Below are 27635 nucleotides of genomic sequence, written 5' to 3' on the forward strand. Positions count from 1 at the left end.
TTGGGGCACAACTATGGGGCAAAGTCCTTCAAACAGATTTTTAAAAAGCACTTGGGGGAAAAAAAAGCATCCAGGAGGTTCTAGGTTTAAAAAAAACTCCAAAGGCAGTTTATCAAACTCCATACAAATAAAAGGCCTTAATGTTACACATCAAGTTAACCTTAGGCAGGTGGCTGTGACAGGTCCTCTTCTTTCCTGAACAAAAATAACACAATGATTAGATTCCTGAAAAAATGACACACTGAAAGCATCAGCACTTAAGACTGTTGTTTCCTGCATGGTTTGTCCCCTCAGTCACAGTCCACAGGACTCTGAGAAGTCGTAGGAATATGCAGGCGCGGACTGGAAGCCCAGCTTTATCTTCAACGTTGTGGAAGGGGACTGTACGTCACGGGGCAAAGCCCTATGCTCCCGTCCGCCACTAGGACAGAGCCCGGGGAGAGTGACCCCCGGGGTATCCACGTTGGAACGTAATCTGTCAACTTCACCCAATACTCAAGACCAAACCCCACTAGTCTCTAGCCACTAATAACTTACACACAAACGTGTAATACCCGAGTTTTCAAATGGAACAAAGATCACGTGGCAGGCACTATTAAGCCACCTTCAGAGCCGAAGTACACTCACCTCCACGAGCTACTTGCGATCACCGGTGTGAACTCTGCAATAGAAGGCATCCTATCAGTAAAGGAAATTCTTAGAAGCAGCCTCACCCCGAGATGGTTTGATTTCAGACTGTTTCCTGCATGGTTTGTCTCCTCAGTCACCGTCCACAGGACTCTGAGAAGTCGTAGGAATATGCAGGTGCGGACTGGAAGCCCAGCTTTATCTTCAACGTTGTGGAAGGGGACTGTACATCACGGGGCAAAGCCCTATGCTCCCGTCCGCCACTAGGACAGAGCCCGGGGAGAGTGACCTCCCGGGGTATCCACGTTGGATGGTGACAATAATTACATTTGAGTTAAAAAAAAAAAAAAGTATTGCACTTTCCTTGCCAAACCTCCAGCACTGTGGTTTGTCTCCGTGCTGGAGCTACCGGCCTGAGCCACCAAGGCCGCCTTCAAGAGTAGGTCACTTAATAATTTAATAGACTAGGGACAAAAACTTGCTGCTGGGGCACTAGGATCAATGATTTAAGTCCATCGCCAAGTACAGTAACAGCCCAACCACATGGCAGATTTTATCAGAAGAGGGGCGTTTCCTCGTAAGCAGAAAGAAAAGCGCATATAAGCATTCTCTTGAGTTTTCCCGGCAAGATACCACTAGTTTTGGGACTCCCTAAAGCAAACGCCTTACTGGGTTGGGAGGCACGTGTCCACTAGGACAAACCATACTAAGGGAGTGAATCCCGGCTTCACACGCGGATCCCGCCCAGCCACAACCCTTCCACTCAAAGCCTCGGTGCCGAAGCGCGCGAGTAAACCCAGAGCAGCAGACGAGGCAACGTAAGAAAACTCACCAACAAAGAACCACACCAGAGATGCAGAGTCTTAAGAGACCGAGACGTGCCGACACAGCCGTATTTATACCTTCCTTAGGAAGGGACCGGAAGTCATGCGATGTACAGTGCGCCTGCGCACTTAGGACCATCGGAAATTCGCTAAGGATGATGGGATCTACTTAACGTTGAGCTTTCCCTCTATCGGTATTGGAGATCTCTCGAGCTACTTATCTTAATAGGTTCTTTGCCCGTTTTGTGTGGTCTGTCCTCCCTATCTGGATACACTTGCAGATGTAAAATGAGAAGAAGAAGAAGAAGAAGAAGAAGAAAAAAAAAAAACCGTCTAGAGAAACGTTTTTGGAAGAAACAGTTGATACAGAACACAGGTGCATCTAGAAGCGTTGGCTACAATTAAAAACTTTCCGGGAGAGGGAGGCGCTGGAGAGATGCCTTAGTGGTTTAAGAGCACTGGTTGCTCTCCCACAGTACCTGGGTTCAGTTCCCAACACCTGTATGGCATTTCGCAGCGCTCAGCTCACAACTGAGCTGTCACTCTAGTTCCAGTGCATCGGCAGATACAACACACACGGTCCACATAACACAATTTGTATTCCATGCAAATAAAAAGCAAGCATATTAAAACACAAAACGAGCTGTTTAATGTTTTTGGGGTTTTGTTTTTTTGGTTTGGTTTGGTTTAGTTTTTCGAGACAGGGTTTCTCTGTGTAGCCTTGGCTGCCCTAGAAGGAGCTGTTTAATGTTATGGTCACTTTACACACAAACACATAAAACTAAAAATGCCTTTAATCCCAGGTTTCTCTTCATAGACCAGACTGGCCTTGAACTCACCGAGGGATCTGCCTGCCAGGGCCTCCCTGAGATTAAAGGTGTGCACCACCACACCCTGGCAAATAACAACTCCACCACAGCCTGCCTAATAAAGGATAACAATAATAATTATTATAAAAATTGTTTGGGTTTTTGTTTGTTGGTTTTGGGGTTTTGTTGTTTTGTTTTTGAGCCACAGTTTCTTTGAGTAACAGCTTTGGTGGTCCTGGAATCGCTCTGTAGACCAGGCTGGCCTCGAACTCACAGCGATCCGCCTGCCTCTGCCTCCCAAATGCTGGGATTAAAGGTGTGCGCCACCACCGCCCGGCTCCCCCTCCCGCCTCCCCAGAGCTTCTCTGTGTATAGCCCTGGTTGTCCTGAAGATAGATAGATAGATAGATAGATAGATAGATAGATAGATAGATAGATAGATATAAAACTGGATTTCCTTCATGTACTCAAGCCAATTGATTGAACTGAAACGGCCTCTTTGTTTAAACATTGTGTGCCAATGTGTGATGGTGGGGGACAGTGACAAGTGGCACAAAGTATCCAGGTTGCCAATTGAGCTAGGCTGCTTTTCCTTTATGCTGACCAGGGATGGAATTGAAATGAATCTTAGCCATAAGTAGTCTGATGATGGTCCATTCACTCTTGACCCTTACTGTCTGTGCAGATATTAAGAACACAAAAGGGCTGGAGAGATGGCTCCGTGATTAAGAGCACTAGCTGCTCTTCCAGAGCAGAAAAACCTTGTCTCGAAAAAAACCAGAACTAAAACCAAAATAAAAAACAAAAACAAACAAACCCCAAACAGTTGTTAATTGCCATGTGGGTGCTCGGGCTTGAACCCTGGTCCCAGAGTGCTGGGATGAAAGGAATGTGCCGCCACTGCCACCAGGGTCATTCTCGGTTTTTATAAAACATCCAGTGCCAGATGGGCATGGTGACATGCACCTTTAACACTTTTGTAAATAGACAAATATGAGAATTTATCCCAGGTTGGCTTTGATGACCTTGAACTTGTCTTTTTAATGTGCGCTGGTGTTCTGCTTGCATGTATGTGTGAGGCTGTCTGATCTTGGAGTTAAAGACAGCTGCCATGTGGGTGCTGGGAACTGAACCTGGGTTCTCTGGAAGAGCAGTCAGTACTCTTAGCCGCTGAGCCATTTCTCAAGTCCCCTCCCTCCCTCAGACCTTGAATTTCTATCCTTCTGCCTCAGCGTCAGAAGTGTTGGGAGACACTTTGCCTTGTTTTGTGTGATGCGAGACTGTGACGCAGGGCTTGGTGCAAACTAGGCAAGCACTTTACAGAGCTACAACTCTGGCCCCGTTGAGTTTGGTTTGTGTAGAGAAATAGGCAACCATGATAGATTCTCACTTCTGGCTACATGTAACATCTTTTCATGGGAGTCGTTAGCAGTGTTTCAGGTATTATTATTAAGTTGCTTGAATCTTCTAGAATAAAGTAAAACAAAACCATAGGTCAGGGATGCAGCTTAGCAGTACAGTGACTGAGGCACACGAGTGCATGAGGCTCAATCGCCAGTACTGAAAAATAAAAAATGAACAAATCCAGTTCTTTTTGATATTCTAAAATACTTTAATAATTAATATCGGTGGGAAGGCTGATATACAACGTAATTACTTATTTTACAGGATTCTGTACATTAGGGAAGCCTCTTAACGTACAATATGCTAGGCTTTTACTCCTTTACATTATGACGGTGAGCTTCAAATTACAGGAAGAAAACACAAAATCGGCTTTTATATACATAGAAACAAAACCACTGACTAGATGCCACACTAACATATCCCGGTCCAGAAGACAAGTGAGATGAAAGAGTCAGAGCCCTTGACGGCACATGGGAGCGGACAGGAAGCTCAGGCTTGGCACTGAGGAAAGCAACAGTGAGGAGACTGAAAAGTTGCTTAGCAGTCAGGCATGGTGGGCACAGCTGTGCGCCCTGTACTTGGGACATGGAGACAGGGGGATCCTTGGCTACACAGTGAGTTCAAGGCCAGCCTGAGCTACATGAGACCCTGTCTAATAAAACAAAACAGAAAATGTTGCCCGAGTCATAGACAGCACAGGCATATGCACAGTGGTCACCAAACCACCATGAAAGGGTGGTTTGGAATCAGCTGGGATGGAGCAGGGGCAGAGCCCTGGCCTCCCTTGTGAGAGCTCGGCTTTCCTCACAAAGACAGTGGTGGATGTTAGCAGTTCCAGCAGGTGAGCAGTGCTGGCAACCTTGTATCTAGACTTCTAACAGACTTAGTGGAGCCGTGGTAGGCTTCTCCCTCCTTAAGCCAGTGTTAAGAAGCTCTGAGGAGGTGGGGATGCAGCCTTTTCTCCATAGCTAGAAAGTATCTGCAGTAACCGGGGTGAGGGGGTGGGGTGGGGGTGGGGGTGGGGGTGGTACCAACGACGACAAACAAAACCACCTCTTCCCCCATAGAGAAAAAAGTACTGCTTTTAAGGTCACTTTAGCTTTTTTGTTTGCCCTATATTCTCTTTAGTAAGTGTGATGTTACCAAAGAGAAAATCGCTGAAAGAATACAGACAGGAAACAGAATAAAGCAAAAACTAAACATTAAGGTAAGTAAAAGCTGGGTTGACACCTATGATCCCAGGCTGGGAAGGGCGAGCAGGAAGACCTCAGCCGAAGGCTAGCTTGTCCCACCCACTGAGGTGCAGACGCAGTTTTCTTCCTCTTACAGTGTAGATAGCAATTAGGAGAACAGTGAGGCTGTATGCGCTTCAAGAGAAAAAGTCTCTGAGGTACAAAAGCAAATGTGTATCACAAACACAAACGGGGAGAACCTGATGCAAAAACATAGGCACCAGGCACTGGCTGCAGCCTGGAATCTAAAGGCCAGAGGGTGCGCAGGAAGGCTGCTGTGGTAAAGAGGGGCTCTGCAGTACGGAGGGCCAACGGCACCGAGGAGGGGGCTCTGGCCACAGGCGTGGGCACCAGCAGCAGACAGTGCTCCACTGGCTGCGGTGATTTACAGTATCATTTGGTACAAGGATCACATAATAGCCTATGAAGTCTGGCTCAAACTGGCATTAATATTAAGGCCTTTTTCTTGGTTTGTATAAAGAAAATGCACATGGCTTTGTCATTTGAATACTTGGATTCTGATTACTGCATAGACTGTGTAATGACTAAATTTCCATCATTTCTTTAAGATCACTTTAAAATAAGGACCAGTATGAAAGCCAAGCATGATGGCTTATACTTGTAATCCCAGCATTTGGGAGGCTGAGACACGAGTTTGAGGCTAGCCTGAGCTACAGGGAGTTGCAGGTCAGCCTTAGCCACAGTACAAGATCTTGTCTCAAAACAAAAGGAAAGGAGCTGGGAGGACAAGTGCCAAAGCGAGCAGCAGGGCAGACCCTGAGCTTTCCAGTCAGCCTCACTGCCGTGAGCTACGAGGTATAGTGCAGTCTTTCAAATGGCACAGAGAGGGCCAACACTCCTGGAAGTGGAGGCCCCTTTGCTAGAAGGGTTGGTGTCTCCAGAAGGTTGTTTTTTTTTTCCTGTCAAGATGATTTGATGGGTGGAACTAAAGCCTCCAGGAGCAGGTCTCGCAGCCAGGGCAGGCAGGAAAGGCTCCTGGTGCAAACTGCCTCAGCACAGGCAGGTGTGCTGTAGCCAGGGAAGCGCGGAAGCTGCAAGGGGCCCTGAGCTGCTTGCTGTGGCTGCTGAGCCAAAAGCCCCCAAGTCTGCTGCAGCGCTGTGAAGAGGCTCGAAGCCCGGGCGCCTCATTCTTCTGTACGGGAGCACAGGAATCTGTTCCAGTGAAAGCTACATTCATAGAAGTGCTGTTCATCCTGAACCAGATCCCAGAGCAGCTCTGGCCGGGCAGGAAGTGCTATGCTGACCCTGGAGACAAGCAACAAAACAGCTCTGCTTTTCCGATCGATGGTCCTTTAGTTCCTTTCTCATACTTCAGGCTCATGGGCGATGGTAGCTGGAAGGGGTCAAAAAGAGAGAAGCTATCAGACAATGGAGACTGCCTTCTTAGTTTTTAATTTTGTCTGGGAAAAGTAAAAGGATTTTTGTTGATTACAAAAATATACACATAAGCTGGGCGTGGTGGCACACGCCTTTAATCCCAGCACTCGGGAGGCATAGAGAGGTGGATCGCTGTGAATTTGAGGTCAGCCTGGTCTACAAAGCGAGTCTAGGAAAGCAAAGGCTACACAGAGAAACCCTGTCTTGAAAAGCCAAAACCAACCAACCAACCAACAACACACACTTCAAGTGGTGCTGAGGCCTGGCCCAGCACTAAGTTAGCTCTGCAGCGTGGGTATGGCTGGATTAGTACTGGATGCCACGGGTGGAGCGGTGTGGTGCTTCCAGCACTTGGGAGTTGGGGGCAGGAGGATGTTTCCCCTTAAGGATCTACGGTTTGGTGCTGACACGGGTGTCACATTCACACTCTAGGCTGAGGAGGGAGGCTCTCTAGATGCCAGGCAGCTCCATCTCAGTACGCTATGGGCACATCAGAGTTTGTAGAAAGCCAAGGTTCTGATCCAGAACTGTATGTACTGTGTATAGGAGCTCGGTGACTACTTGTAAAATGTACTAAGCTGTTACACAGCAAATTGTCTCACAGAGATCAGTAAACAAGGCGGAAGTATGCGCACTCAGGCCTGCTGGCTTCTATCTGTAGTCTCAGCTCTTTGGAGGCTGAGACGATATCAGGAGCTCCAGGCAGCTGGGCATGATGGCACAGGCCTGCAATCCCAGCACTCGGGAGGCAGTCAGTACATGCCAGGCCAGCCACAACTGCACAGTGAGACCCTGCCTCAAAAGCAACAACAGAAAAAGTAGCTGGGGCTTAGTAACTCCAGTGATTCATCCCAGCACTTAGAAGATGGAGGTTCGACAGCTCTGAGTTTCAGGCCAGCACTGGTCATACATAAATTCTAGGCCTCGGCTATGACAAAACTCAGAGCGGCATTTACAACTGCCTCTCTTTCTCTTCTGTTGCTGCTGCTGCTTTGAGGCAGGGTCTGACTTAGCCTAGGATGCTCTGGAACTTACTGTGTAGCTGAGGATGACCTTGAACTCCTGATCCTCCTGCCTCTATCTCCTGAGTGCTGGGATAACTGACATACAACACCATACCCACTTTATGGAGCTCTGGGGATGGAACCCAGTGCTTCGGGCGTGCTAGACAAGCACTCTACCAACTGAGCTACATCCTCAGCCCTTGGTACTTATTTACTATTCTATTTTTAAAGTGTGTGCTGTGTGAGTGTGTGTGTGCGCATGTGTGCCTGTGTGTGTGCTGTGGTGTGTGTGTGTGCTGTGTGAGTATGTGTGTGCTGTGGTGTGTGTGTGTGCTGTGGTGTGTGTGTGTGTGCTGTGTGAGTATGTGTGTGCTGTGGTATGTGTGTGTGCTGTGGTGTGTGTGTGTGTGCTGTGTGAGTATGTGTGTGCTGTGGTATGTGTGTGTGCTGTGGTGTGTGTGTGTGTGCTGTGTGAGTATGTGTGTGCTGTGGTATGTGTGTGTGCTGTGTGTGTGCTGTGGTATGTGTGTGTGCTGTGGTGTGTGTGTCTGTGTGTGTGTGTGTGCATGTGTGGCTGTGTGTGTGCTGTGGTGTGTGTGAGTATGTGTGTGTCTGTGTGTGTGCTGTGGTGTGTGTGTGTGCGCTGTGTGAGTGCAGGCCCACGTAGACAACAATGGACATGCGGAAGACAGATGACAGCCTAGAGTTTCAGTCTTTGTCATCCATCCTGTTTGAGTCACTGCTGTGTACAGCAGGCTAGCTGGCCCATCTCTCCCTCCATCGCAGCGTGGTGCACAGGGATGACAGACAGACACTGCTGCAGTGCAATGTGTGCTCTGGGGACCAAACTCATCTCTATACTTTCCCAGCAGAGCCATCACCTGGCTCCATTTAACTTGTATCTTAATATAAAGTCTTATGAAGTCCACACGCTGGGATTATGGATGTATGCCACCAAGCCTAGCTTTCTAGATTAGCAGATTTCTGAACACCTCTCAGGAATGATGTTTGGCTGTTGGGGAAATTTTACTTAGCTACAAATAGCTGTATCTTTTGGGTCTCACCGTGTGAAATGTTTGCTGTCTTCATGGACCTCCATCTCTGAGCTTTTAAATTCATTCAGTTCTTTTCTTATGGCAGCCTGTAGGAGAGAAGGAAGATTTAATGATCTTATTTTCTCCTGAGGAGCAGCTGTGGGACTTACCCCAAGTCTCTATCGGACTTAGCTCCAAGAGGATCCTGGGCACAGCTCAGAGGGAAGAAAACGCCAGGTCCCAGACATGTGTCACCCTCCCTGACACACACACTATGCTTCATGCAAACACCAAAATTTGAAGTTAAAGCAAAGTATTAAAAAAATTCACCTAAAAAAAAAAAAAAAATTCACTGAAGCTGGAGAGATGGCTCAGAGGTTAAAAGCATTGGCTGCTTGCTCTTCCAGAGGTCCTGAGTTCAATTCCCCCCAGCAACCACATGGTAGCTTACAACTATCTATAATGGAATCTGATATCCTCTTCTGTCATGCAAACATATGTGCAAATAGAGCACTCATATACATAAATAAATAAATGTTAAAAATATACTCTGTATAGGGCTGGAGAGATGACTCGGTGGTTAAGAGCACTGTCTGCTCTTCCAAAGGACCTGGGTTCAGTTCCCAGCACGCACATGGCAGCTCACAACTGTCTGTAACTCTAGTTCCAAAAGACCTGATACTCTTACAACAATGCACATAAAATAATGATTTTAAAAATACACTGTACAGTCTTTGTAGTTTTCACAGCACATTAAACATGGGCATAGAAGTGAAATAAGCCTAACTCAAACATAGCACCAAATTTCCTCCAATTGCTGCTGCTAGAAATGTTTTTTTGTTTTGAGACAGGGTTTCTCTGTGTAGCCTTGACTATCTGTCCTGGTCTCCCTTTGTAGATCAGGCTGGCCTTGAACTCACAGAGATCCGCCTGCCTCTGCTGGGATTAAAGGCATGCACCACCACTGCCCAACTTAAAAATGTCTTACTGGGTCCGGAGAGATGGCTTAGCAGCTGAGAGCACAGGTTGCTCTTCTAGAGGACCTGGCTTCACCCACAAGGTGGCTAACAAATGCCTGTAACTCAGTGCCAGGGGATCTGATGCCCTCTTCTGGCCTCTCTGCACAGACACACAGGTCTGCAAAACATTTGTACATATTAAAAACATTTTTTAAAATGAATTTTATTTCATCTCAAATTTTTGTGCTATGATACAGCTGGTTTCGTTTAACGTTGAATATAATATCTGGGTTTATATCTTGGCATTTTGTGTCTTGCTTTGAAATTGAGCATTCTATCAAAACTAGAAGCACTGTTGCAAGCTTCCCCCTCTCATTAGTACTTGCAAGACTATGGATTCTAAAGACGCCCACACTAGGGCCTATGCTGTGCTTTGCTAAGTGCCTCCCTCTCTGTTACTCCCAAGTTTAAATCTGTGTCTCTTAAACCCTAACTGTGCTTCAAAATAAAATAGTAACAGAAAAGAGATGAGTAAGCGGGAGAATGTAAGAGAATATGTGAGCATTTTTGAGTTACCTTGTCGGCAGGAGTCAGTTTGGTCCACGGTTTGTCGGCTCGACGGTCATAGTCTTGAGCATCTGTTACCTCCACATACTCGTTAAACCTCAGAATCTTCCTGGCAAGAAGTTCAGCTACAGTTGGCCTTTGACTGAGCTGAAAGAAACAGCCAATCATCCATTAAAGTTGCCTTGACCATTCAATGAACACTGGAGCTATCTGCGAGCCTTTTTTTTTTTTCTTTTGAGACAGGGACTTATACTGTAGCGCAGGCTAGCCTGAAACTTCCTGCTGACTCAACCTCCTCAGTGCCAGAATGACAGGCCTGAGTCACTACATCCAGATTACCTGGGAAGCTCTAACTATGCCACCCTGGATCCCCAAAGCTCCCAAGGGATTCTGGGTACCAGGGGTTTAAGTTAGTGAGAGCATTTCCCACCCATCTGAACTGTGTTTAATACCTGAGACTCAAGGAGTGGAAAGAGAGATCTGACACCCACAAATTGTCCTCTGACTTCAACATGCCTGCCACAATATGCAACACTCCATATACACAAAATAAATTAAAATGTATTTAAAAGGATAAGAGTATTTATTTATTTGGTTTTTTGAGACAGGGTTTCTCTGTGTAGCCTTGGCTATCCTAGACTCGCTTTGTAGACCAGGCTGGCCTTGCATTCACAGCAATCCACCTGCCTCTGCCTCCCGAGTGCTGGGATTAAAGGAGTGCGCCACCACACCCAGCTTAAGTTTTTATTTTATTTCACTTCATTGTACAGAGAATTACTGGCAAGCCTCATGTTCTACAAACTTTACTATGTGCCCCAAGAGCCTGAGGACCTGGTTACAATGCAGAGTCTGACTGCAAAGCACATGTATAGCAACCCTGACACCCGTAGTCTATTTCCCAAGACTGGCCCCTCCCTCCTCCCTGTCCCAAGAAAAGGTATATACTGATTAAATGGGTCTAGAATAGAACCTGAGATTACATAGCTCTGAGATGTTCCCAGGTCAATACAACCTAAAAAGCAGATTCTGTGGAAGTTATAATTTCTTTTTAAGTAAAGATTAATTCATGCATTTTTATGTGTAAAGGGCTCTATCTGCATGTGCACCTGCATGCCAGAAAAGGGCATCAAATCACATTATAGATGGCTGTGAAGCACCATGTGGGTGTCGGGATGTCTGTAAGAGCAGCCAGTGCTCTTAAGCACTGAGCATCTCTCCAGCCTTGAGAAATCATTTAAGGCTGTACAGTGAGGTAGCCTTAAATGATAAAAGGAAGCAGGCCTAGGGGCGGTCAGGGATCAGTAAGGATAATCCCTCCATTCCTGGAGAGGGACAGATAGAACATCCACAACTTCACTAATCTTGGAACTTTTTAAAAAATATTTCTTCTTATCCTTTATTTATTTGTTTGTTTGTTTAGTTTTGAAATAGGGTTTCTCTGAGTATCCCTGGCTGTCCTGGAACTCGGTCTGTATACCAGGCTGGCCTCAAACTCAGAGTTGCGCCTGCCCCTGCCTCCCAAGGCGCTGTGGCCTACGCCTGGCTGTTGTGATGATTTTTAGGATGTACCATGAAGAGGTGAGAGCACAGGAGAATCTGCAGGAGGGAACCACAAACATAGGGTGGAATGGCAAAGAAAGGAGACGACTCAGCACCAACACAGGCCTATCGCAGGCAAGTCCTACCCTATGGATCTCGATCTTGGAGAAAACCATGCCCCTTCCAATAGTTCAGGTCTCAGGATTATTTTAATTATTTTCTTGATTAGAAAACAATCAGTTTCAAAACAAACAAACAAACAGAAAACCCCACCAGGTGTGGTGGTGAATGCCTTTAATCCCAGCACTCGGGGAGGCAGAGGCAGGCTGACTGCTGTTAAGTTCCAGGCCAGCCTGGTCTACAAAACAAATCCAGGACAGCCAAGGCTACACAAAGAAACCCTATCTTGGGGGAAAAAAACCAAAAAACTAAAAACAAACAAGGGCTGGAGAGACGGCTTGGATGTTGGGTGCACTGGCTGCCCCTCCAGAGGTCCTGAGTTCAGTTCCCTGTAACCGCATGGTGGCTCACAACCATCTATAATGTGATCTGGTGCCCTCTTCTGGCCTGCAGGTGTACATGTATACATAGTAATAAATAAATAAATCTTTTTTTTTTTTTGGTTTTTCGAGACAGGGTTTCTCTGTGTAGCCTTGGCCATCATGGACTCACTTTGTAGACCAGGCTGGCCTCGAACTCACAGCGACCCGCCTGCCTCTGCCTCCCGAGTGCTGGTATTAAAGGCGTGCGCCACCACGCCCAGCTTTAAATAAATAAATCTTAAAACCAACCAACCAACCAACCAACAGAAACACAGAACAAAACAACCAGTTTGCTTTGCAAAAGATGGGATGTTATACAATCCCATCATAGCTTCTACATATCAACAAGATCTTTAGTATAAGATGGCTCACTGGCAGAGCACTTGTCTAGAATACAAAAGGCTGTTCTTTTGATCCCCAGAACAACAACAAAAAAGTAAACGAGAACCTCCCACCCAGGCCAGAATCATGTGACGGCCTTTTTCAAACATTACAAACAAGCCAGCAGATGCCACTCCTGTTAATGTGCTGGGTTTCTATGATATGCTTATTTTCTTTTTTTTTTTTTTTTTTTAATTTTTTTATTTTATCTTATTTATTTATTTTTTTGATATGCTTATTTTCTTTCTTTTCTTTTCTTTTCTTTTTTTTTGAGACAGGGTTTCTCTGTGTAGCCTTGGTTGTCTTGGACTTGCTTTGTAGACCAGGCTGGCCTTGAACTCACAGCGATCTGCCTGCCTCTGCCTCCCCAGTGCTGGGATTAAAGCTGTGCACCACCGAGCTGCTTATTTTCATACTGATCTAAGGCATAAGCCAAACTTAGCCATAGCAATCACACAGGCTGTCCAAATCCAAGGACACCCACCATACCTTTCTAGTGAGCCGACGCTTAATCTCCCGTTTCTCTGCTTGGCGATCAGCTTCATTTTTAGCTTCAGTTGACAAAAACAAAGAATATTACTTCAAAATGCTAATTTGCACAGCAAACATTTTAGTGATCATAATACACATATTTCTTAGAGGCCAAAGCAGCTAACAAGAACATTTTCCTAGCATGGCAGTGGCCGGGCACGCCTTTAACCCCACTACTAAGAAACAGAGGCAGGAGGATCTCTGTGAGTTTGAGAACAGCCTGGTCTAGAGTGAGTTCAAGGGCAGCCAGGGCTACACAGAGAAACCATGTATCAGGGAAAAAAGAAAAAAGAAAGTCAGTGGCTAGAGAGATGGCTCAGAAGTTAAGAGCACTGGCTATTTTCCCAAAGGTCCCAAGTTCAATTCCCAGCATCCTCATGGTGGCTCACAAATATAATGAGATCTGGTGCCCTCTTCTGGTGTGCAGGAGTACATGTAGGCAGAGCACTGTGTATGTATGTATGTATGTATGTATGTGTGTGTGTGTGTGTGTGTATATGTATGTATGTAATAAAATTTTTAAAAAATACGTGTGTGTGTTTGAGAGAGAGAGAGAGAGAGAGAGAGAGAGAGAGAGAAAAGCCTGGCATGATGGTGCACACCTTTAATCCTAGCACTCAGGAGACAGAGGCAGGTGGAATCTCTGAGTTCAAGGCTATCCTAGTCTACAGAGTAAGTTCCAGGACAGCCAAGGCTACACAGAGAAACTCTGTCTCAAAAAACCAAAACCAAAACCAGAGAGAGAGAGAGAGAGAGAGACAGACAGACAGACAGACAGACAGAGACAGAGAAACAGACAGACAAGTAGAGAAAAGAAAGGAAAAGCAAAACAAAAAGAGGAAACTCTTTTCTGTCTACTGTAGAGTCAAGTATCTAAAAGCCAGACAGGAACCTATAGCAGGGTATCAGGTTTGCTGCTCATGAGCTAAGGATCTTTTTCATATTTTTAAACACTTTCCAGCTACCTAAACGTCTTCATGTGCTTGAAGATTTACAAAGCTGAAACATTTTTTAATATTGATTATAGTGCTCTTGAAGAGGAAGCAGGCACAGCAGGATGGGATTCGAGACACAAGGACACAGGGGGCCTTAAGGGAGAAGCACAGTCTCCAGAGTTCCAGGGCTGTGCTGAGAGCAGAGGACGAGCATGCAGGCTGTAACCAGGGCTGACACAGCTTGGGGAGGGAGACTTGGCTGGGACACTTCTGGTGATTTTAACTGAGATAAGAGACAAGCAGATGCACTGCAGAGGATCACTCTGATACAGAGATGAGACAGGATTGGAGGTGGCACTGCCATCTGTCCTCGGGAGCCCCAGACCCCAGGAGAGCAAGAGGAAGAAGCCAACAGATGACAGGTTTTAACTCACACTAAGTCAGCCTTAGATCAGAACACTTGCAGGAAGCTAGCTACACACATGTGTGTGTAGACAGAAAGTTAGACACATGCTCCTATTTGGTGGCTACAGAGATACAGGACCAGAGAGAAAAGCAGTATGAAACCCACAGGCCAGGGATTGCTCTGGGCCCCGCCTGAGACTCCACCAGGAAGAGGAACAGGAACGTCCTGTCCATCAGCTCAGCTATCACCTTAGGTCCCTGAACAAAGAAAGCACGGCCAAGCCTGCACATACTGTCACAAAAGCCAACCAAACGGGATGAGAACATCCTGACAAAGTTGTCTGTCATGTCACAGTACACTAAACAATACCATGGTGACATCTTCCTGGGAAGCCTGGGCTTCCTGAGCAGGGACTAAGTCCTGTTGGTCCTTTTAGCACACACTTCTGTCCTAGTGCATATTACATCATGGTGCACAGAGAAGACCTGGGCCTTGGCACGCTGGACTCACGCTGTAGTATATTCCGCTGCTCCAGCTCTTCCGCGGTGGGTCTCTGACTCAGTCGCCTACAACAGAGAGACAGCGGGGACTTACTGTCTGTGGTAACCCACCAAACACCATTTCTAAGAACTTGGGTTTTGTTTTATTCTGGCCAAGATTTATGTTGATGGATAACAAATCTGTAAAAATTTTAACATATATATCAGTAGTTTGTTTATCATGAAACCAACTTGACACAGAAAGTGCTAAGACACAGCACTATGTGGAATGTGGTGGTCACACGGTGAGGCCAGCACCTGAGGCTAGATACACAGGCTTACTAGATCCTGCCTCACAACAGAAAGGTGGACGAGTGTGCTGCTAACTTAGCAGCTAAAACCACTGGCTGTTCTTACACAGAACCTAGGTTCTGTTCAAAGCACCCACATGGCAGCTCACCCCAGCAATCTGCCTGTCTCTGCCGCCTGGCTCTTTTTTTTTGTTTGTTTGTTTTTCAAGAAAGGAATTTTCTGTGTAGTCCAGGCTATCAAAAAACTCACAGCAATCCACCTGCCTCCGCATTCTGAGTGCTGGGATTAAAGGCGTGCGCTACCACACCTGGCACAGAGTAAACATTTTAATGATTAACTAAACCCTACCTAGCTACTTTTAGCTTTTTTATTAGTAAGTATTTTACTACCTAGCCTAGGCTACTCTCAAGTTCTCTACAGTTCTCCTACTTTAGTCCAGCTGCTGGGATTCTGGGGATGCAGCAGCATTCCTGGTGTTTTAACTTTTTAGCGTTCCCCACGCAGGCTGTACAATGCTGCATTTCTACCAAGAGAGTAAGGCTCCAGCTAGTTCACACCCCTGAGCTGTTCACACCCCTGAGCTGTTCACACCCTTGCTCCCACTGATGCTTTGTTTCTTAGTCCGTCATTCCCCTGAGTGTGGACAGATGTCTCCTGTGCTTCTGTCCCTCTGGTTATTAGTGGTGCTGAATATATTTTGTTCTAAAACAGGGCCTCACTGTGCACCTCTGACTGTTCTAGAACGCACTATGTAGACCAGGCTGGCACCAAACTCAGAGACTGACTTACACACACACATGAATGTATGTGTGTATGGATAGATAGATAGATAGAGTTTTATTTTTTGGAAACAGGGTTTCCCACTGTGGATTGGCTGGTCTGAAACTTGTGCTAATCTTCTTGCCTCAGCCTCCTGAGTGCTGGGACTCCAGGTTTGTGGCATGCAGTCTGGCTGCCATCCTGGGAGTAAGGCAACAATAATGCTGTCCTTTGCATGGCCAGTCAGGGAGTGAAGGCGACTTCTCAGGAAAGGTTACACCTGTGACCATGAGCCAACTAATTATTCCGCATTTGCTGACAAGAGTAGAGGTAGGAGGTGGGGAAGGACCTGCACTGCTGGGCACAGTCCCTGACGCCGCTAAGGTCCAGCACATGGAAGGCAGAGGCAGGAAGCCTGCCATAGGGACAAGGGCAGCTTCAGCTACTGAGTGAGTTCCAGGCCAGCTTAGGCCAAAACATGAGACTTACACAAAACAACAGAGAGTTGACATTAGAATCTCAAAAACTTTTGCACCAAGGACATGGGTAGAAACTAATGGCATCCTGGCATTCAATTGGCCCCAGGATCAGTAGTATGAACAAGAAATACAAACCAGGCCCCACCCTGGAACAAAACCTGGTTGGGACACAACAATTTGTTTCTTAAGCAAGCCTGCTAGGTAGGTTCAGCATGCCAAATGAATACTTAAGTGTGAGAACCACTGACTGAAATTAATTAGAATAGCAAAAACCATAGGTAAACACCATCTAACAAGGGCATGACTCAATTAATTGTATCAATTTAGTGGACATTAGTAGTAAGGGCAAAAACTAAAGATTTGACTGCTGGTGGTGGCGCACTCCTTTAATGCCAGCACTCAGAAGGCAGAGGAAAGCAGATCCCTTGAAGTTTGAGGCCACAATGGTCTACATAGCAAGTTCAAGAATAGCCAGGGCTACACAGTAAGACCTTGTCTCAAAACAAACAAACAAACAAACAAATAACTAAATGACAACAAGGAAAATTGTTATAATTTTTACAAAAATGTTAGCTGGGCAGTGATGGGCAGGTTACAGAGAAACTCTGTTTTAAAAAAACACACACACACACAAACCAACAACAAAAATAAATAAAGCAAAGCAAAACAAACAAACAAACAAACAAAATAACAACTCTGTATCCTTTTGTGGGTCAGATCTAGCTGAGTTATACTTTTCTTTTCTTTTCTTTTCTTTTGGTTTTTTGAGACTGGGTTTTTTGGTGTAGCCTTGGCTGTCCTGAACTCACTTTGTAGACCAGGCTGGCCTTGAACTCACAGTGATCCACCTGCCTCTGCCTCCTGAGTGCTGGGATTAAAGGCGTGTACCACCATGCCGAGCTTTTCTTATTACTTAAAAAAGCTGCATATTTATTTTGTTTTCTGACTCTGTGCTTCTGCCTTCAACACTTTCACAACGAACTTCTGCTTCTCAATAAGGAAAGCCTGCTTGATCCTGTCAAGAACACATTTGGCACACAGGGCACACCATAGGTCCTGCTGATGAGTTTCTTTGTCTTAGACAGTTTCACAAGGACTTTAAGCCTCATAGCAGGAACCTCTCGCAGTCTGCCTGGGCACACACCACATGTGGACTTAGGTGCTTCCCCAACCTTCTTGGTGTATAGGTAAACAATACTGTTGCCAGGGGTTCAGACAGCCTAGTTTTGTCAGAGACTGTATTGTAGGAGAGCCTACGATAGTATGTCAAACGCTGGACCACTCTGAGTGCCTCTAAGTACTGCCTCCACAAGAGGAAATGGAAGAGGCCAAGGCACACTTTTCTACAGTGTATGAACATTCTGCCTGCATGTATGTATGTGCACCACACGCATGCCTGGTGCCTGTGGAGGTCAGAAGAGGGAGGGCATCAGATCCCATGGGAGAGCAGTCAGTCCTTTAAACCATCTCTCCAGCCCCTAGAACTTTTTTTTTAATTTTGTTTTTCGAGACAGGGTTTCTCTAACACCTCTGGCTGTCCTGGACTGGCTCTGTAGACCAGGCTGGCCTCGAACTCACAGTGATCCACCTGCCTCTGCCTCCCGAGTGCTGAGATTAAAGGTGTGTGCCATCAATGCCCGACATGCCCCTAGCACTTTTAATAGCATTATTATGATGATGATGATTTGTAGTGTCAGGAAGAAAACTCAGAGCTCTCTAAGCTCTCTAGATTAAAAAAAAAAAAAAAAGCCATAACAATGTAGTTCAGTGACAGGCCATTTACCTAGCTTGCACAAGGAACTGTGTTCCATCTCTCGTACCACAGAAAGAAAAGTGCCTGCAGCTAGGCATGGTGGCACATACTTGTAACCCTATCCTAGGCTCCAAGAGACCCTATCTCAAAAAGCCAACAAACAAACAACCAAAAATCAGCAAAGAGATTGTATGTGGCTTGAAATCATCAAAGTTTGCCCCCCCCCACCGCCCCCAGTTCCTGGATGACAGGTACTGCCACACCCAACTGGACTGCTCATTTTCTGCTCTTTATAGAAGTTTGCCATGGTTGGGGATTTAGCTCAGGGGAAGAATGCTTGCCTAGCAAGCACAAGGCTCTGGGTTCAGCCCTCAGCCTCAGCCGGAAAGAAAATGACAAATAAAAGCCGGGCATGGTGGCGCACACCTTTAATCCCAGCACTCGGGAGGCAGAGGCAGGCGGATCGCTGTGAGTTCGAGGCCAGCCTGGTCTACAAAGTGAGTCCAAAATGGCCAAGGCTACACAGAGAAACCCTGTCTCGAAAAACAAACAAATAAACAAACAAAAAAAAAAAAAAGAAAAGAAAGAAAGAAAAGAAAATGACAAATAAGTAGCAGCCTGCTCTACAGAGCAAGTCTTGGACAGCTAGGCCTACACAGAGGAACTCTGTCTTCCTTTCTGGCCCCCCTACCCCCGCCTCCATGGGGTTTCTCTGTATAGCTCTGGCAGAAACTAAAGAGATCAGCCGGCCTCTCTGCCTCCTGAGTGCTGGGATTACGGGTGTATGCCAGGCTAAATTTTTCTTTTAAACTTTTAGTGTGTGTGTGTGCGTGCGTGCGTGCGTGCGTGCGTGCGTGCGTGCGTGCGTGCGTGCGTGTGTGTGTGTGTGTGTAAGGAGCCACATCCATGGGCAGAATACTCAGGTAGAGGTCAAAGGAAAACTCATGGGAGTGGATTCTCTCTTTCTAATTACATGGATCCTAGAAATTGAATTGAGGTTGCTGGCAAGTGCCATTACAGATTGAATCATCTAGATTTTCTTTTTTTTTTCTTTCATTTATTTATTTTTATTTTCATGTACATTGGTGTTTTGCCTGCATGTATGTCTGTATGATGGGGTCAGATCTTGGAGTTGCTTCTCACCCCCCCTCGAGGCAGGGTTTCTCTGTGTAGCTTTGGATATTCTGAACTCCCTTTGTAGACCAGGCTGGCCTCCAACTCACAGTGATCCGCCTGCCTCTGCCTCCCGAGTTCTGGGATTAAAGGCGTGCACCACCGCGCATGGCCTTCAGATTTTGCAGTTATAGATAGTTGTGAGCTGCCATGTGGGTGCTGGGAATTGAACTCTGGTCCTTTGGAAGAGCAGTCAGTGCTCTCAACTGCTGAGCCATCTCTCCAGCCCCTAGGTTTTCTTTTTCCCATAATCTTCTAACTATTAATATGATGAACACATGTTTATTTTCATACTGTCAAATGAGGAAAAAAAGAAAACACCTTTGCAATCATAACTGATAGATGGCAGAGCCAGACATGGTAGTGCATACCTTTAAACCTAGCAGTAAGGATGCTGAGTTAAGTGGATCTCTGTGAGTTCAAGGCTAGCCTGATTTACATAGCAAGTTCCAGGTCAACCAGGGCTACATAATGAGAGCCTGACTCAAAAAATAATGTATGGAGCTGGAGAGATGGCTCACTGGTTAAGAATACTGGCTGTTCTTGCAGAGGAACTGGGTTCAATTCCTAGCACCCACATGGCAGCTTACAATTGTCTGTAACTCCAGTTCCATGGGATCTGACACTTGCACACAGACATACCATGTCACACAGACACCCAGGTAAATACCCGGTGCACATAAGCTAAAAATAAATAAAAAATGTTAAATATACTAGTAGCACGCGCCTTTAATCCTAGCACTTGGGGGGCAAGAGACAGGAGGGTGGCTCAGTGGGTAAAGTGCTTGATGTGCAAGCAGGAGGACCTACGCTTAGCATCCATGTAAAAACTAGGTTTAGTGGCAAGTATCTGCAATCTTTGCATTGGGGGAATGAGACAGGTGGGTCTGGGAGCTCTCTGCCTGGCAAGCCAACCCAGCCAGCTCCATGAGGGACCGAGAGCAACTCGGATGACTTCGGCCTGTGTTGGGGTCGATCTGGAGCTACTATGTATTCCAGTATTAACTGCTTGACCCGAAGATCCTTACTGTCCTACCAGCGAATTCTCATGTATCCGAAATGACACCTGTGAGCCTTGCCTCCCAAATTACCCCTGATTAACTAATAAAGGTGCCTACAGCCTGGGCCAATCAGAGGAGAAGTAGGCAGAGTGAAGGTTCAATGGCTTGTGGAGTCCCAGATGAACTGCTGGGAAAGAGAGGAAGAAGGAAGGAAAAGCAGGTCAGCATGGCTTAACTAGGAGCATGGGGCCAAGAGCTAGGCAGGCAGATGGCTCTGAGTTCCAGGCCAGCCTGATCTACACACTGAGTCCAGGACAGCCAGAGCTCTGTGTAACACAGAAACCCTGTCTCAAACAGACAGACAAACAGCTGCCTGTACTGAGGACTGGCCTGATGGAAGCAGAAGCTGCCCAAGTGGAACAAGTGCAAATATTTACGGGGATTTTAGATGAGAAGCGGACAAGGTATCTTAGAGGGTTGATATTCGCCCGGCCTAGTGTTTCAAGGTTTATTGTAAATCTAAGAAGTTTCTGTGTCTTTTATTTATAAAATAATAAGTTAGGGAATAACTGTTGCTATAGTAATAACCAGATTTAATTAATATTAATAGAATAATTCCTTTTACATATGCCTTAATAACTATATGAATCAATACTAAACTTTTTTTTTTTTTTTTTTTTTTTGGTTTTTCGAGATAGGGTTTCTCTGTGCAGCCTTGGCCATCCTGGACTCACTTTGTAGACCAGGCTGGCCTCAAACTCACATTGATCCGCCTGCCTCCGCCTCCCGAGTGCTGGGATTAAAGGCGTGCGCCACCACGCCCGGCCCAATACTAAACATTTTTAATTCCACAACAAACATGGGTGAGGCACACACCTACCCTCCTATTCTCTCTCTCTCTCTCACACACACATACTCTGCACACAAACTATGTGCACACATACATACACACACTCTGCATGTGTGCACACACACAGTGCACACAAACACACTAGTAGAAAAGTTAAATAGATTATAAGGAGTAACTGAAATTTCACAAGAAGACAACCAGACGGACTCAAATGTAGGTGCATTCTATAAAATATATAAGCATGTTATTTTGTTTGTTTGTTGTTGTTAAGACTATGACTCTCTACATAGTCCTGGCTGTCCTGAGCTTGCTGTAATAAACTAGGATGGCCTGGAACTCACTGAGATCTGACCGCTTCTGCCTCCTAGGTGGTGAATACATTCTTTAAAAAAAAAAAAAGCATGGTATTGGTGGTACATGCCTTTAGTCCCAGCATTCGGGAGGCAGAGGCAGGTAGAAATCTGAGTTCGAGGCCAGCCTAATCTACAGAGCGAGTTCCAGGACAGCCAGGGCTACACAGAGAAACCCTGTCTTGAAAACAACAACGGGGGCTGGAGAGATGGCTCTAGTGGTTAAGAGCACTGACTGCTCTTCCAGAGGTCCTGAGTTCAATTCCCAGCAACCACATGGTGACTTATAACCATTTGTAATGTGATATGATGCCCTCTTCTGGCCTTTAGGTATATGCAGGCAGAGCACTGTATACATAATAATAAAATAAATAGATGCCTAATATCTAACTTAGTTCAGAGCAGCTGACTAGGGCTGGAGAGATGGCTCAGCGGTTAAGAGCACTGACTGCTCTTCCAGAGGTCCTGAGTTCAATTCCCAGCAACCACATGGTGGCTCACAACCATCTATAATGTGATCTGGTGCCCTCTTCTGGTCTGCAGGTGTATATGTAGGTAGAGCACTGTATACATAGTAATAAAGAAATCTTTAAAAAAAAGAAAGAAAGAAAACAACAGCAACGAAAGATAATGAGGATCTTCTAGGTTACCCAAGTTTGATTCCTGTAATCCATATAAAGTGGCTAACAACTGTCTGTAACTCCAATTCCAGGGGATCCTATACCCTTCTAGCCTCCGAGGGTAACACACTCATGTGTGCACATGACTGTAAACACACACACACACACACACACACACACACACACACACACACACACACTTATTAAACCTTTAGAATAATATAGCTAAGAAAAATCTTCATTTTAAAGCAGATCACAGAGACAAGGTAATTAAATATTACATATTACCTCAGGCTAGAAAAATTAGACTTGAAAGCACAAACCCCTATTAAAAACATTATGGAGCAAAAGCTAAAGAGATTTCTTAGCAGTTAAGAGCACTGGCTGCTCTTCCAGAGGACTGGGTTCAGTTCCCAGCACTCACATGGTAGCTCACAACTATCTGTAACTCAAGTTCCAGTGAATCCAACTCCCTCACACAGACATATAGACCAAATATCAATGCACATTAAAAAAAAATTTTTTTTTTAATATTATGGGGTAAACTGGGCAGTGGTGATCTCTGTGAGTTCGAGGCCAGCCTGGTGTAGAGTGAATTCTACAACAGTCAAGGATACACTGTGGGGATAGGAGAATGTTTGCTGAAGCACTTAGCAATAAAGAAAAAAATCAGCTGAGCCTGATGTGGTGGCACATGCTTTTAATTCCAATATGCAGGAGTGGGAGGTGGATCTTTGTGAGTTCAAGACTAGCCAGAGCTATATCATGAGACTGTCTTAATAAACAAAATCAGCTGGACGTGATAAGTGTACAAACACCTGTAATCCTAGCACTTGACAGAAGGCGGTAAGAGGATTCAGAGTTCAAAGCCAGGCTGGGTTACACAGAGATTTTGAGGGCAGCCTGAGCTACAATGAGAGAACTTGTCTTAAAAAACAAAAACAAAAAAACAATAAAAAAGCCAGGCGGTGGTGGTGCACGCCTTTAATCCCAGCACTTGGGAGGCAGAGGCAGGTGGATCTCTGCGAGTTCCAGGCTAGCCTGGTCTACAAAGTTAGTCCAGGATAGCCAAGACTACACAGAGAAACCTTGTCTCGAAAAAACAGAAAAACCAACTAACCAACCAACCAAGAAACCAAACCAACCAACAACCAACCAGAGATTATGAATGCTTGAGATGGTCTCACTCTATGGCCCAGGTTGGCTGGGAACAAGCCATCACCTAGCTTCCCTGTCCAACATGCTGGAGTTACACGTGGGAGACATCAATATCAGCTTCACTGTATGCTGAAGTGTCTGGGCCAAACAGACACTGTTTACATATAAACACACGTATGCACAGACAAGAGGCCAGACTGCATTTCACATTCTTCCTTTTTTGATTTCAGCTGACTTGAAAAAAATATACTAATTTTTTTTTTTTTTTTTTTTTTTTTTTTTTTTTTTTTAGAGAAGTAGTTACATGGTATTTATTAAATGAAAAACAAAACAAGCACAATGAGGCAGGTCGACATTTCGTGGTTCAGCAACCGGATAAAGTCACACAGGAATCTGAGTGTGCCAGAAACCAGCCTGACCTCTTTAGCAACTTTTGCAAAACCTCCTGTTTTATCTGATGGTTGACCGCTCCCTGTGCCATCTGTATAGTTCCCTGACCTCCTTAAGAAACAGCTGTCTTAAAACACGTGAATGCTTCGCTTCTAAGTGTCTGACACACACAAACCCAAACGCCAGGACCTACCGGATCAGCGTGTTCCCAATCTGGTGCCGAATTTCATTCCATTCCTCCTTGCTTTTACGAGGCCAGGAATTCAGGTTCAGCTCTGGTTCACTGGGTCTGCTGTTCAGCTTCATGGCCAGTGTGTCTTTCCTCTTCACTCTGTTGGCCAGGGCACCTTTACACAGAGGAGAAATGCTGAAGCGCAAAGGCACAGGCTCATGTGACCCATACAAGAGTGAGAATACAACTCCCAGTCACCCAGCTGGCTTCATGGCCCAGCCAAACAAGGAAGGGCCACATAAGACATAAGACACTTCAAGGTATTTTTGGCAAAATGGCCTTCTCTCTACTACCAGCTCTCCACACTGCGAGAGTTTCTAAAGATGGAATCTTGTCTATACTGGGACAGTCCTCTGATTTAAAACATGAAAGTTTTTATAATATAGCTTATAAACTGTTGAATACAATGTTTCTGAGAAAGAACCTTCTATGTTGCCGGGCTGCTCTCAGACTCCCGAGTTCACTTACTCTGTTCACCTCTCCTCTTCCTGTCAGTAGCTGGACTACGTCATCACCTGGGAAATCTCCCAACCCGGCTTTCTTTGCTGTTCTGAGACAAGCTTTCTAGTAGCTATCAGCCCCCACTCCGGTCCCTCCCTGCCTGCTGCCCTTCATCCCTCCAGACCATTTTTTATTTTGAGTTCATTTGGAAGCTCAAGCTCTGTTCCAACTAATGTGATCCTTCCAACTCACCCTCTCAGGGGCTGTGCTTACAGGTGTGAGCCACCAAGCCAGAAGACACTTTCTTCTTTGGTTTAATAAGAAGCTCACTATATTGAAGGAAGATCTTTTATTTAAGACTATATTTGTAATGATATATGTGTTTATGTCTGTGTGGAGGTCTATGCTGCACATAAGGCCAGAGCTATTGAATTCCCTGGAGCTGAAGTTACAGGTGGTTGTGAGCTACCCAAATGGGTGCTGGGAATCAAACCAGGTCTTCTCCAAGAGCAGTATCCATTCTTAACTGCTGAGCCAGCCCTCTAGTATTTCACCTAGCTTTTCAATATAACCTCTGTACCAGTTTTCCTCTGTACTCCTTAGATACTCATATCTCTTAGATCTCTGTATTTCCTATATGTCTTCATGGTGTGAATGAGTTTGGCTTTTTCTGATGTTGGAGACTGCACCCAGGACCCGTGCTTAGCTTAGCACAGGCTCTATGACTGAACTATAGCTCTGGTCTCTGGATGAAGAGACCTAAAATACAAACCAAGAATCTGAATGGTGGTGGCGCACACCTTTAATCCTAGTGCTAAGGAGGCAGAGGCAGGAGACTGTCTCTGAGTTCAACACCACTCTGGCCTACACAGTCAGCTCCAGGATAACCTGGGCTAAACAGTGAGAGTCTGTCTCAAAAATATGTAAGTATTAGCCAGGCAGTGGTGTCATACACCTTCAATTCCAGCACTTGGGAGGCAGAGGCAGGCAGATCTTTGTGAGTTCGAGGCCAGCCAGGTCTACAGACCAAGTTCCAGGACAACCAAGTTCCAGGCTACAGAAAAACCCTTCTATAAAAAACAAACAAACAAACAAAAAACCAAAACAAAACACAAACCAATAAATAACAACAAAAATTAAATCTGGACAATTCTGTCAACAGAGGCATGACAACAGGGAGGAGGGATCCTTCACACTGGCTTCCAACAGCCACGACTCCATGGAACAGGGACCTATCTCCACTCTTGCTGGGGACCTAGCTTGTGGGTAGAGGCTCTGCCTGGTACCAGCACCACACAGAACACAACTTTCTTCTGCACTTCCCCTCCTTTCCTTACTTTGATGGCTTTCCTCTTCATCATCTTCATCCTCTTCATCTCGGTACTGAATGGGACCCTCTGAATCTGAGTCACTCTCCTTTCCTTCCTCTTGCAGACACAATGGTAGTTTCGGAGTGACTGAGGTAGACGTCATGTCTTCAACAAACGCCACCGGGCAGATCTGCTCTTCTTCTTCATCATCTGGACTAACAAATAAATATAAGGATATGGCTTTCTTTTTGTTTTTGTTTTTTCAGAAACAATGAGAGTTCTCAAAAGAAAAGACTGGACCACACATAAAAATCCATTGGTGGAATAACTCATAAATCCCAGTCTTAACTTTAACACTCTTCCTATGAAACTTTTTAGGATTCATGTAAAAAGCAGTGGGTTCAAATCACAGTCTGACTTTTAGTAGTCATTAACACATTTCAGAGTTTTCCCAATTCATTCACAAAAGCCTTTAGAGTAGTTAGTACTCCCATTTAGAGAGGAGATACTAAAAACAAACAAAGGCTGAGCTGTGCGCCTGGAGCTGGAGAGATGCGAGAACTCGGCATCCTCACCATCAGCAAAGGTACTTTTTTTCTTTTCCTTTTTCCTTTTTTGGGGGGTGTTTTTTGAGACAGGTTTTCTCTGTGTCACGTTGGCTGTCCTGGACTCGCTTTGTAGACTAGGGTGGCCTCGAACTCAAGTGGTGGTATAACAGGCATGCACCACTGCACCCAACCATCAAAGGCTCTTAAGCACCATGTAACATATTTGTATCATCTAAAACTAAGAGTGTTAATGTTCATATCTACAAACAGATAAATGTGGTGTTGACACAGAAATCACCATTAAAATCCATTTTTAAAAAACCCCACAAGGTTACAGAAATCAGCAAGATAAAAAAGCCCTGCTTTTAGGACTGACTCTCGGCAGGAGCATTCCTGGAACTGTGATGTACCCACGTTGTCTGAGACCCTTTCCTGTGCAGAGCCACCTACACTAGGCACAGAAACAGGAGGCAGGCAGTAACCACTCACACTTTCAGCATTTCAATGGTGACGGGAAGGGACCTGGTCCGACCCAGGGTGCCACTGTCCTCAGAGAAGCTGTCGCTGTTCTCAAAGAGCAGTGAGTGAGCTCTGTGAGTGCCTTCCAAGGGAGGGGTCACGGGAAGGGGGCTGGTAAGGGCCTGCTGAATTCGGATATGCAGTGGGAGTGGGGGCAGTCTGGAGGGTATGTGGGGTTCCCCAAAGCTCTGGTCCTGTATCTTCTTGAGGATTTCCTTTTTCTGATCTTCCTGCTGGGAAACATCCTGGGACAGATCTAGACAAGGGGAAAACTCAACTTCTGGCACCATTTGAAAAGTCTTAGCAGGGAACGGTGGGGACCGTGGGGGCTCTGGAGGTATGTGGGTAGGCAGTGGGGGTGATGGGGAGGAAGGCGGGATTATCAGCGGTGCTTCCGGACACATAGAGACAGTTTTTTCTCTTTGATCACTTGCTGCTTTTGTTGTGAGTGAAGCAGCGGGCTCGGTGGTGGGTGCCGGGGTTGACGGAATGCCTCTCTTGGGGGGCAAGGGCGGGGATGGTTTCCACAGCACTGTGCCGCTGTTTACTGCCTGTGATAGTTCAGCTGGAAAGGAGAGAACAACACGGCGTTACCATGGCTTTATAATGCACTGAAGTCCTAGGTCAGAGCTGAGGCCAGAATTAACCATTCAAACAAATTATATAATTTCATGGCTTTGCAATTCCTGAAACAAAATTTGTATTTTTTCAGGGAAAGGCCTAATATGTAGAGGTATGAGAAAACCCAGATGATTAAAATTTAATTACTACGATGATAGATGTGACAACTCTATGGCCTGATGGTATAAACAGAATAGGTGCAGGGGAAAAAACTCATTAAAAGTTGTTTCTTGGAGCTGAAGAGATGGCTCAGTGGTTAAGAGCGCCGCCTGCTCTTCCAGAGGTCCTGAGTTCAATTCCCAGCAACCACGTGGTGGCTCATAGCCATCTATAATGTAATCTGATGCCCTCTTCTGCAGATAAAGCACTCATATGCAATCAATAAAATAAATAAATTAAATAAAAAAGTTGTTTCTTAATTTCTATTTTATGTGTATGAGTGTTTTGT

At 45.5% G+C, this 27635-nt stretch overlaps 1 protein-coding gene, 2 non-coding genes and 1 pseudogene across 5 annotated transcripts in view; all 4 read right to left on the reverse strand.

Annotated features, from left to right (window-relative positions):
• Positions 1–264: 264 nt before the first annotated feature.
• On the reverse strand, positions 265–467 carry LOC127212154 (small nucleolar RNA SNORA73 family). The gene has a single exon (XR_007833526.1). It is a non-coding gene; the product is annotated as a small nucleolar RNA SNORA73 family (small nucleolar RNA).
• A 266-nt stretch (positions 468–733) lies between these two features.
• On the reverse strand, positions 734–937 carry LOC127212153 (small nucleolar RNA SNORA73 family). Its single transcript, XR_007833525.1, has one exon. It is a non-coding gene; the product is annotated as a small nucleolar RNA SNORA73 family (small nucleolar RNA).
• A 4935-nt stretch (positions 938–5872) lies between these two features.
• The window catches only part of Phactr4 (phosphatase and actin regulator 4), a 65064-nt gene continuing 43301 nt past the window's right edge, over positions 5873–27635 (reverse strand). For all 3 annotated transcript variants that reach the window (XM_051171000.1, XM_051170999.1, XM_051171001.1), the window contains 8 exons: positions 26537–27131; positions 25527–25714; positions 23710–23863; positions 14703–14758; positions 12810–12871; positions 9868–10005; positions 8363–8439; positions 5873–6250 (listed from right to left, as the gene is read on the reverse strand). In XM_051171000.1, coding sequence (XP_051026957.1) covers positions 6235–6250; positions 8363–8439; positions 9868–10005; positions 12810–12871; positions 14703–14758; positions 23710–23863; positions 25527–25714; positions 26537–27131 — 1286 coding nt within the window. In that variant the 3' untranslated portion in view covers positions 5873–6234. The remainder of the gene's footprint in view (positions 6251–8362; positions 8440–9867; positions 10006–12809; positions 12872–14702; positions 14759–23709; positions 23864–25526; positions 25715–26536; positions 27132–27635) is intronic.
• On the reverse strand, positions 17152–17581 carry LOC127211909 (60S ribosomal protein L34-like; annotated as a pseudogene).

This window comes from Acomys russatus, chromosome 29 (genome assembly GCF_903995435.1).
Source record: "Acomys russatus chromosome 29, mAcoRus1.1, whole genome shotgun sequence".
NCBI lineage: Eukaryota > Metazoa > Chordata > Mammalia > Rodentia > Muridae > Acomys > Acomys russatus.